An 11432-nucleotide genomic window follows, 5' to 3' on the forward strand; every position below is an offset into this window, starting at 1 on the left:
GGGCGCGACACCGAGGGTTGCGATCCCGTTACCGGCCAGTAAAAAAGACAAAAAGGAAAAAAAAAAAAAAGAAATATGAATCAAACATTTAGCTCTTTACCTGTTTCTACCCCTCACCCCATTTCAACTCTGCATCCTGCACTTCCCCATCACCGCATCCTAGGGCCTCCCAAAGGAGTTTCCCTTTTCCAGTTTATTTGCATAAGAAGAGAATATAGCGGAGTAGTTAGGAGGGAGGAAGAATAAATACACCTTGGAAAATGCCTAGCACCAGCGGTGTGGTGAGAAAGTTGCCCCACATAGCTACAGAGCTCTCCTTCCCTTAATCCGCCCATTTACCACAGAACACAGGCGCTGGGAGAAAGTAGGGGAAATATTGCAGGTAAAGGGGTTGGAATGATGGTGCGAAGGAAGAGGGGTGCTGGGAGGAGGGGAAAACTAGGACATATGCATTGCGATCCCCCTGTCACAGTGCCTACGCTCAAGACACATACTCTTCATTAGCAGACATCATGCTAGTAGTCCACCACCAGCGTGTACTCTAAGCTGTTTTCCTAGTAGGAAGCCTGGCTTGTGACAAGCTTTGAAATTCTTGAAGACCAGGGGCCATGCTTCTCTCCCTCTTTATAGCTCTAGCCTTTAGTGCAGTACCTGGCAAGCTCCATCCTTTGAAGAGAGGTATGGGCACAGCCTGTGGCCTGGACCAAGCTTGTGGACTAGGACAAAGTGACAGTGATTAGCCCTGTTCCCTAGCCCTCATTCAAACTGTGCTCCCACCACCTGAGCTAGCTGTTCATTTCCCACTGAGTCAAACTAACAATAGCAGCCACAGCAGCCATTTAATGAGTCTCAGCAGCCATTTATTGACTGACAGGCAGTTTTCATACATTGTATTTACCCATCCAACAACTTTGCAGTTTGCAGATGAGAAAATTGACAGTAAGAAGGCTTGTATTTTACCCAGGGCCACATAACCAAAATGTGACAGTCAGAATTTGAATCCAGATCTGTCTGGATTCAAAGCTGGGCTCATTTCACCACCTTTGCAGTTTGCAGATGAGAAAATTGACAGTAAGAAGGCTTGTATTTTACCCAGGGCCACATAACCAAAACGTGACAGTCAGAATTTGAATCCAGATCTGTCTGGATTCAAAGCTGGGCTCATTTCACCACCTTGGGGCCTGGATGTTCCAGCATTTGCTGGAGAACTGGAAGGTGCTGGTGCTGGAGCCTGAAGGCCCGAGGAGCCCAGTGCCCAGTTCTACTTAGTCTCCCAAGGTCCCTGATCTTTCTTTTCACTTCCCCTCACCTGCCATTCTTCTCTCCAGTGTCTTCCTCAATTTCCTGGCTCCCCTGGGAGCCACAGATAATCGTCATTTTGGGATACATATGCCATTCTGGCTTATGTCTTTTTTATGTGGGAGTGACCAGGAAGAAAAAGAGAAAAGGGAAAATGCTGGTAGAATAAAATTAATACACAGACGGAGATTACAAAAATAAAGTATAATTTTAACTCAGACTTTCAATATTTGTGACAATGGACAGCTCTGCTGACTATGCTTTGTTTTGGAGAGTGAAGCCTGTTGGGAGGACGGGAAGTCTGGAGACCTAGGTTCTTTCACCTCATACCTTGGAGAGCCTGGGAATGACACTAAGGTGGCACTCTTGTGTACTTCCCCTCACTCATGATGAACACTTGTTCCTCAGGGAAGAGACTAGCTTAGGTGACCGCGGGCTAGATCGAGGAAAAATCTTCATGACAGTGAGCGGTGAGAGACCTTAAAAGAGCAAGAATCCCTCTTCCCTAGAGGTGGTTTAACTTGGAGAGATTGCCTCATCTTGCTCATGTGAGTTGTGAGAGTAATGTCAGAGAATGGGAAATGAAAGGTCTGTGTTTTGGCCAAAGGATTTTCCTTCTTTCTCTCCTACCCCATCTTCCTAACATTAGGATCTGCACACAATTTGTCCCCATTTCCTTCCCCTTCTCCTGTCTCACCCCTAGTGAAGTCTATGTTTTGGTTCCTGGAGGTGAGAGGAGCTCTAGGGAAGAGGATCAAGAAGCTAGCAAGGGGAACACTTCAAAGTGTTTTTTTAAAAACCCCTCATTTACTTGATTCATGAAGCTCTCTGCCCCCCTATTTCCCCAAATCATTCACATCTTCCCTATTATTAGCCTTGATCTTAGAAACTTTGGAGGAAAGCAGCAAAGTGAATTGTGTAGGACTGACCACAGACAAGAACGCAAGGGGTCTTGGCAGCTCCACAGGCAGTTAGGAAGGTGGTGGTGTGAGAATAAACATGTTTTTCTAAAGTTAGGGCTTGATGAGTGCTGGAAGAGATGTTTGAGGAAGGACGGGGAGAGGTGACAGGAAACCCTAGGTTGGCTGAAAGAGGAACCTGGACACATTTGGTTTTCCCCTTCATCCTACCCAGCTTGCATCACATATCAGTTTCATTCTTAACTCAGTTCTTCCAGGGGGTCAGCTGTATCTAGTGCCCCTGTGCTAGGCCCCCCAACCCAGTCAAATGACCAAACCAGTCCTAGTCATCCAAGGTTATATCTTTGAATTGATGTTGGGAAAAGTGTGGGAGACAAAAGGAAGAAACATCTCAAATAAGAAAACCTTGCAGCTCAATCTCAATTAGAGACTGCTATGAGTGAGAAGCCAGTGTCTGGCTGGGGAGATTTTAATTCCACAAATACTCCTCAGGCCTGGGATAAATTTCACTTCTCCTGTGTACACGGACAGGTGGCACTGGCCTTCACATCCCTAGAACTAGAGTTGGGCAGGTGAAATTTTGCCCTCAGATTGAAAACCTGGAATGGGACATAAGAGAAAACCTCCTCCCTTCACCCTCCCCTCTAAACTTAGAAGCCTCCACATGTACTTAGGAATAGCAATATATTCCTTGCTATATCTTGGAGGCAGGTGATGTGTGTAAAATGGTCAGGTTGTGTCTTTATTACCATTTCTCTCTTTCTGTCCAGGTGAAAGCTTCTTAATACTGCTGTAGGGGTCACCTCTTCCTCAAGTCTGAGGGAGGGGGTGAGTAAGGAAAGTAGGCTGGGAAAGAAGGGTTGTAGCCCCGGGGGTCAGGCAACAGCAAGAGCAGTGAGTTTGTGTTTTTGTTCTCTTTTTTTGATTGAGGTAAATAAAAAAACTTTATCCTGCAACACTTGCAGGTGAGAGTCTGTCCACACCCCCCACAAGTTCCAGACCTTGTCCTCTTCTTCACATCAGGCTCTTCCGGTACTGACTGTGCTGGGTGGTCTGTCTGAGGTGGGAGTCAGGGGGTTGCAGGTCCATCTGTCTGTACAGGTCCCTCAGCTCCCTGACTTCCTGCAGCACCCTCTTCGCCTGGCTCCAATTTGATGACGCCTCTCCCAGCAGCCGCTCTGTCTCCAGCAGCAGCTGCTCTGACTCAGAATTGGGCAGAGACTGAGGGGGGTCCTTGGCCTTTCGCTTCCCATCTCCCAGTCCCTGAACTTCTGCCAGCAGCTCCTGAGTCTTCTCCAGTTTCCTTGCTACCAGGTCCTGGATCCGGGACAGCTGCCCCGGGTGGGGTGGGATGGGGGTTGGGGGATCCTTGGCCTGAAGGTGGAGGGTGCGGGCTGGGGCAGCGTCCCGCTGAGATAGGATCTCCTCTAGAGAGGCGCAGCGGCCTTTCTCTGTGGGGGTCAACTTCTTGGGTGCCTGGGGGGTGTAGGTGGCCCCCTTATCCAGCTTTTCCCAAGGTCGGGGAAAGATGCCTCCCCGGTCTGAGGAGGGCTGGACATGGTCAGAGTCTGCTCTCCGCCGACTGCCTGCAAGCTGGGCCACAGACTTGTCCAGGTCTACCCGAAAGCTCTCAGCACAAGAGGTTGGTTCCTCAGGGGAAGGGTCTTCCTCTTGGATCAGGTCCAAGGTCAGCATCCCATCTGAGGTAGAGGTCGCAGCCTGGGGAGGAAGAGAGAGGGAATGAAGGGAGCAAACTGTCAACAGTAGGGATATCGGGAATGACTGCCTGGAAGACAGATGCGTGCTGTGGCCATTTTCCCCAACATGTCTTCCCTGGATGAGAAGCCCTCCACTCTTGACTGAGCCCTTCTACTTTATTTACTATTTCTTATTCCTTTGATAGTGATCTGAACTTCCTTTATTTTTCTGTGACTTAAAGTAATTTCTCCTGCTTGTTTCCCATATTCTCCACTCTCCCATAAGCCTCCTGAGCAGTGTCTTCTTTCTCTGTATGGTGGACTGTGAGCATCAAATTGGGTTTGACGCACACAGGATGCTCTCCACGGCATAGTAACTGTCCTCCCCATCTGCATCCCCTAAGCCACACACCTCATCTCCCTCTGCCTTATAATTAAAATTGTTCAGTTATTTCCAGATATAAGAAAAATTTAAAAAGTGATCAGGGTATTCATAAGTGATTAGGGTGGTTACACATATGTTGTTTTAATCATTCCTCACAGCAACCTTTCAAGGAAGGCATGATTATCACCCCCTTTTATAGTTGGAGACATGCAGCTTCAGAGAATCACAAAGATAGTTAACCGCAAAGCTAGGTTCCAGCTCAGGTTCTGTCCAACTCCTAAGCCTACGTTCTTTCTACTATACCTGATTGCCTTTCTCCCTGGAGACTTAAAGCTCAGAGGAGTGAAAGAAACCACTACTCTGTGTGATACAAGGGTTCACCGTGATCCTTGCTCCTCTGAATGACTGTGGTACTTAATGTTGTTATCCACCATACAGCAGCTTCTATTGTCTTGAACAGTATTCAACTCTTCTATTTTTCACTCTCCTGTGAGTATATCTCGTTTTCCCCAAAAGGTGATAAAATTATTGAGAACAGGTTACTTTTGAACTCATAGTAGGTGCTGAATAGATATTTTTGATTTAGAGGAGTCAGGTGGGGACATAGGGCAGAGGGACTTCCCTAGCCTTTGATCTTGGTACCCAGGAGGCCTCCTGCCATTGCCTCTGGTGGTACACAGCTCTGTCTGAGATAAACTGACACGGAATTGGCCCTTTGGCAATTTTTACATTCTTTCAGTCTTACATACCACGGCCATTAGGTGTCCCCGAGTTGGGGGGCGGCGAGAGTGTTGGATTTTTGCCCTGTCTCGAGTTGGGTGGGCTAGATAGCTGTCCTCTTCAACGGTGACCTGAAGAGATGGACTGTGAGTCAGGGGTGCTCTTCAGAGAGACTCTGTCCCAACCCAGCATACCCCAAGGCCCGAACATGCCTGGACTGGGAGATAAATCTACCCCGTTAACTGCTCCAAGCAGAGCCATGGGCAAAGAGATTTATTGGACATGAAGAGGCTCCTTAAGCTGACCATAACTGGCTCATGCATCATGAAGTGGGGAAGAGAAGTTGGCAGAAAAGACTTAGACAGAAGGTAGAGGAGAATAGGGTTTTCAAAAGGGAGATAAGGAAGTAGAGCTGATGAGGGAGCAAGTAAACGGGGCCCACAGAATAATCCCCCCTCTGGTGAGTCACAGCTGTCCCCTCTGCCCCAGAACCCCTCTCCCCACAATGAGCCTCCTGACCTCATCCAAGATGCGGTTCTTGGCTCGGATGATGGCAGAGTTGAGGGCATTGATCCATGATTCCTTCTCTTCTGGACTCACTGCCAGGAAGATCAGGTTGGGTGCCTGTGAGGGGAAGATTCTTGTTTCAGCCAGGGTTTTAGAGTTGGTGCCTCACCTTGACAGTGAAGAAATAAGAAATTATAATCTCATTCTCCCAGACCCAGCCCTTAGAAGAGAGACTCTGCTTCTGGAGTCATCCATAACTTAAAGAAACCCAGCTGCTATTCTTGCAAAATTCCACAGCTCGGAAGTTGTTTTAGAAAGGGCCAAGGAAGAGCTAAGAAGAGTACTGGATATTAACATGGCACTGAAGATAATTAGAGGAGGTTTGACAAAGGACAGGTATTAAAATAAAGACCTTTAAATGTTTGAAGAGATAGAATGTGACAGGAACAACTTCCCTGGATCCTCAGAGAAATTAGACTCAGAACTTCAGGGTATGGGGACCGGTGATTTTCTCCCAACAGAAGTATGTGTGCATGTATGTGTATATGTGTGTGCACACGTGTGTGTGTGTGTGTTTAAGAGAGAGAGATAAATAAAGAGAGAGATATAGATAAATATGATCTTTGTGGCTGAACAGGTTAAGGCTGGTCTGCTGGAGGGAAGGAAATAGCCACATTATTCTCAGGTGAAATAATAAAAGCCAAGAGAGCAACTCAGGGTCTCTGAGCCAAGACCCCTGAGAAAGAGGACCTGAAGAGGAAGGAATTGTCTCTGCTGTCCCTCCCCTCCCCTCCGTCACTGTTCCAGTGGCCAAGGTGGAGAAACATACCGTGTTACCGGGTTGTTTGGAGTGGGCAAGAGTAAACTTGCTGTGATTTTTCTTGCTCCTGCTCTTAGATTTCCGGAGCTCTTCACACTTGTCATAGTCACTCAGGTCAAACACCTCTTGAATATTTTTCTCATCTTTTACCTAGAGGAGGGTTGGGGGTGAGGTGAGGCAGCTAAAATTATTTAGCTCCTCCCATTGGTCTAAACTAACAAACCATTAGTTTAGACCAGTCTTCGGAAGAAGCCTGAGGAAAGGGAGAGGTGACAGGACAGGAAAGTCTTACCCAAGGCCTACAAAGACATCTGACATCTGAGGACAGGACTGGAGTAGCCCCACGTCCTGACTGCTCAGGGTGGTTTCTTTTTTTTTTTTTTCCCTTTTTGTCTTTTTTCATGACCGGCAATGGATCGCAACCCTCAGTGTCGCGCCCGTACCGGACCGGGACCAGCAACAGGATCGCAACCCTCGGTGTCGCACCCGCACCTCGCTCAGCCAGTGAGCCGCTGGTCTGTATGTGGGATCCGAACCCTCAGCGGGAGCGCCGCCGCGCTCCCAAGCGGCGCACTGTAGCAGTGCGCCACCGGGCCGGCCCTCAGGGTGGTTTCTGTTTAAACCCCTCATCCTCACCCTCCTCAGCCAAGATACCATTTCCAGGCCCCAGTATGCTTCTCTTCACCCATGACCTCCTCTGTTTCTAAAAGGACACGGCTTATTTGTCCTAAAAAGGCTCATGTCCTTTAAGGGACATGATGAATGATGAATATGTTGATCCAGTCATCCTTAAGCAAGCAAGACCTGGATGGCCCCTGAGGTCCAAAGGAAGAAGATAAAGGCAGGCCAGGATCAGAGGATGTCTGGAGGGAATAGAGCTGCCTCTGGCCTCCCCAGTCTTATGTTTACACTGTGGCGTTCTTCCCCCCACCCTGAGGGTGGTTTCTGTTTAAACCCCTCATCCTCACCCTCCTCAGCCAAGATACCATTTCCAGGCCCCAGTATGCTTCTCTTCACCCATGACCTCCTCTGTTTCTAAAAGGACACGGCTTATTTGTCCTAAAAAGGCTCATGTCCTTTAAGGGACATGATGAATGATGAATATGTTGATCCAGTCATCCTTAAGCAAGCAAGACCTGGATGGCTCCTGAGGTCCAAAGGAAGAAGATAAAGGCAGGCCAGGATCAGAGGATGTCTGGAGGGAACAGAGCTGCCTCTGGCCTCCCCAGTCTTATGTTTACACTGTGGCGTTCTTCCCCCCACCCTGATACCTCCTCTAATATGCACTATTATCAAGAGACTCATCTACTGTGTTCTCTTCAGGAGCATCATCACCATAGGAACAGCAGACCCCTGGGTTCAGTTTGTTCATACAAGCTGAAAAATACAACTGCATTCCTACCTCTCCTTACTCACTCCATGGTACTATGAAAATCCAACCTACGGCCGAGCCCGTGGCGCACTCCGGAGAGTGCGGCGCTGGGAGCACAGCAGCGCTCCTGCCACGGGTTCAGATCCTATATAGGGATGGCTGGTGCACTCACTGGCTGAGCGCGGGGCAGCCAGTCTCAAAAAGGACAAAAAAAAAAAAAGAAAATCCAACCTAATTCCTCCACACATGAAAAGCCATTTAATTCATTAGACTCTCCCTGGAAGACTACATATGAGACTTGGAAAAAAGTATCCTGTTACCTCTTTCTGTTACTCCAGTTTGAGAGCTCAAGCCCCCTTATTGCCAGGAAGCTCTTCCTTGTATACAAACTTAGCCCTTCCTGCTGTAGCATGTCTAGCACTCTGGTTCTACCTTTAAGCAGCTTCAACCAATGTTTGGCTCTTAATGCTCTTGCTGAAACTCTAAGCAGAGACCACAGTTCTATCTACATCCTCCAACCCCAACCAACCTTTTCTGAAGGTCACAAATCAAATTCCCTTAACATTTCCTTAAAGGTCCGTTCTAAACCTCTCAGAACTTTTTCTTCTTTCCCCTGAAGTGGTGTTCCCTATAGCTCTGGTACTCTGAAGCAGTGGCTTATGGATTTGTCTTGGCTTGCAAGGACCAAAGTTACAGAGAGGAGACTTAGTTACTGGCCCAGACAGAGCAGTCTGTTCACCTTCTGTTACTTGAGCCCCACATTGGAATACTCCTGGAATGACTTGGTCACGTTTTCCTGGCATGAGAAATGAAAAACCACCAGCACTTGTCCTGTTAAAACTAAACAGATAAGGGCTGGCCGATTAGCTCTTGGTTAGAGCACAGTGTTATAATACCAACATCAAGGGTTCCAATCTCCATACTGGTCAGCCGCAAAACCAAACCCAACCCAAACATATAAAAGTAGACTCGCTTCTTCCTTGAAAGACATCTACCCTCCCTGATGAATTATTTCACAAAAAAGCTGTCACTTCTCAAGCTCTGGAATAGGAATATGTGTGTGAATGTGACCTCATCTATTGTCCTGGTTCTTGTCAACCTTGAAGGCTGGTGCACTCACTGGCTGAGCGCGGGGCAGCCAGTCTCAAAAAGGACAAAAAAAAAAAAAGAAAATCCAACCTAATTCCTCCACACATGAAAAGCCATTTAATTCATTAGACTCTCCCTGGAAGACTACATATGAGACTTGGAAAAAAGTATCCTGTTACCTCTTTCTGTTACTCCAGTTTGAGAGCTCAAGCCCCCTTATTGCCAGGAAGCTCTTCCTTGTATACAAACTTAGCCCTTCCTGCTGTAGCATGTCTAGCACTCTGGTTCTACCTTTAAGCAGCTTCAACCAATGTTTGGCTCTTAATGCTCTTGCTGAAACTCTAAGCAGAGACCACAGTTCTATCTACATCCTCCAACCCCAACCAACCTTTTCTGAAGGTCACAAATCAAATTCCCTTAACATTTCCTTAAAGGTCCGTTCTAAACCTCTCAGAACTTTTTCTTCTTTCCCCTGAAGTGGTGTTCCCTATAGCTCTGGTACTCTGAAGCAGTGGCTTATGGATTTGTCTTGGCTTGCAAGGACCAAAGTTACAGAGAGGAGACTTAGTTACTGGCCCAGACAGAGCAGTCTGTTCACCTTCTGTTACTTGAGCCCCACATTGGAATACTCCTGGAATGACTTGGTCACGTTTTCCTGGCATGAGAAATGAAAAACCACCAGCACTTGTCCTGTTAAAACTAAACAGATAAGGGCTGGCCGATTAGCTCTTGGTTAGAGCACAGTGTTATAATACCAACATCAAGGGTTCCAATCTCCATACTGGTCAGCCGCAAAACCAAACCCAACCCAAACATATAAAAGTAGACTCGCTTCTTCCTTGAAAGACATCTACCCTCCCTGATGAATTATTTCACAAAAAAGCTGTCACTTCTCAAGCTCTGGAATAGGAATATGTGTGTGAATGTGACCTCATCTATTGTCCTGGTTCTTGTCAACCTTGAAGTGGGGAAGTGTTTCTCTCCTCCGTTCCCCGCCCATCTATAGTCTTGTATCTGCCCGTCCTTCTGAATTGCTGCTGGACCCAGGGGGCTAATGACAGATGAGAACAGATGATCACACAGCCCTATTCAGGTGAATGACTGCTCATACATCTATTAGGGTACTTCAAGAAGTTCACAGAAGATTCACATTTTCTTTTAATTCTATATTTCCATGAACTTTTTGAAGTACCCTTGTACCTCCATTTGTTTCAGCAAGGCTTGGCTCCTCCAGGGCTCTCCCCTTTCCAGGGCTCCTTGGCTTTGAGCTGGGGAGTGACCAGAATCCTTGAAGGATTATGGGTGGAGGTGGGACAAGGTGCTGGCAAGGGGTGTCCGAGAACAATTCCCAGAAACATGCGGCAGGGATGTAGGATGATGCATCATCCCTCCTCTCCCCTTCCTTCCCGGAGTTGAAGACTATCAGCAGAGGCCAAAAACCTTGGACAGGAAAGTGCTGGGTGTGTATATGTAGCCAGGGGAAGAGAGTAACTTGTTCTATTTTCCTTAGGGGAAGAGAAGGGAGTTATTCTGGCTTGGACACAGGCTGATAAGGAGCTCTGGGGAGCAGGAGACATTGACAGAGGTTAGCCCTTGGTAGGGAGGGGGTTGGAGACAGGCGAGGCAAGCAGTAGGACAAATATATTTCAGTGCCCAGGGAAGACAGACAACCCCGGGAGCCTTGTTCTTCACTGTATTGTTCCCCTGCCCTGCCATCTAATTCTCCAAATTTCACTTATAATTACCCATGTTCTAAGTCAACCTTCCTTTCCCCCGATTCTTTGTCCTTGGCCCCCAAGGAAAGGGATTCCCCCACCCTCCACTTGCCAAAAGAGTTGTCCGGAACCCAATTTCCTTTACCACAAGGTCTCCCTAAGGTCTAGCTCTGTTCCTATACATCAGCCCTTAATCATAAGGTGCCCCAGCCCTCTCTGAGAAAGGGTGCCCTTTGATAGAGAATGAGGAAAATGACTGACTACAAACAGAAGGAATTCTATGGTGGATGCAGTTGTGAAAGACCGTCTTTATGAAGGGAAGTAACAAAAAAAGATTGTTGCAAATTCTTGGAAAGAGGGTTAGGAATTTTCCTGCATTAACATATAAATTATAAACATTATACTATGCTTTAAAAAAAAAATCTTGACCCTATTAGCTCTGGAGCTTTTGGGAAGTGGGCAGAATAAAGCCTAGAGTCCCCTGTCAGTTTTACATTTAACCCAGGCCCATCATGGCATGGAAAGTGGCTAAAAGAAGAGTAACATGTTAATGCTCGGTTCCTCTCTTCTATGCCCTTCCTAGCAGGGGGCAGTTGGCACTGAGACCAGTCAGATGCTCCTGACTCATAGGACACCAGGCATCCTAGGCTGAGGTCATTCCATCCTTCCCCGAACTATCTCTGTACCCCTTCCTCCACAAACAAAAATCAACTACACTCTTTCGCCCTAGACCCTGCTCTTTGGGCAAGTACAACAAGAAAAAAAAGTTTTGTTCCTTCCACCCTTTCACTGTTCTCCTGTTTCTCTTTGGCATGCAGGAAGCTCTCCCTGATTGCTCACTAGTTTCCTGCCATTCTGAAATTCCAGGAAGACAGGAGATACTTTGACGCCTGCATTTTTTTTTTTTT

The 11432-nt window shown here is 47.2% G+C and overlaps 2 protein-coding genes across 2 annotated transcripts in view; both read right to left on the minus strand.

Annotated features, from left to right (window-relative positions):
• The window catches only part of PLEKHO1 (pleckstrin homology domain containing, family O member 1), a 13346-nt gene extending 11969 nt beyond the window's left edge, over positions 1-1377 (minus strand). The window contains exons 1-2 of the mRNA XM_008584904.1: positions 1310-1377; positions 340-421 (exon numbers count right to left, since the gene is read on the minus strand). Coding sequence (XP_008583126.1) covers positions 340-421; positions 1310-1377 — 150 coding nt within the window. The remainder of the gene's footprint in view (positions 1-339; positions 422-1309) is intronic.
• A 107-nt stretch (positions 1378-1484) lies between these two features.
• Positions 1485-7744, minus strand: LOC103600620 (pleckstrin homology domain-containing family O member 1-like). The gene is made up of 5 exons (XM_008584916.1): positions 7658-7744; positions 6358-6498; positions 5541-5645; positions 5051-5152; positions 1485-3938 (listed from the first exon to the last, which is right to left on the minus strand). The coding sequence occupies exons 1-5, from the start codon at positions 7742-7744 to the stop codon at positions 3234-3236; spliced, it is 1140 nt and encodes a 379-aa protein (XP_008583138.1). The 3' UTR covers positions 1485-3233.
• Between the last annotated feature and the right edge of the window lie 3688 nt (positions 7745-11432).

Source organism: Galeopterus variegatus, unplaced genomic scaffold, assembly GCF_000696425.1.
Source record: "Galeopterus variegatus unplaced genomic scaffold, G_variegatus-3.0.2 Scaffold103, whole genome shotgun sequence".
Taxonomy (NCBI): domain Eukaryota; kingdom Metazoa; phylum Chordata; class Mammalia; order Dermoptera; family Cynocephalidae; genus Galeopterus; species Galeopterus variegatus.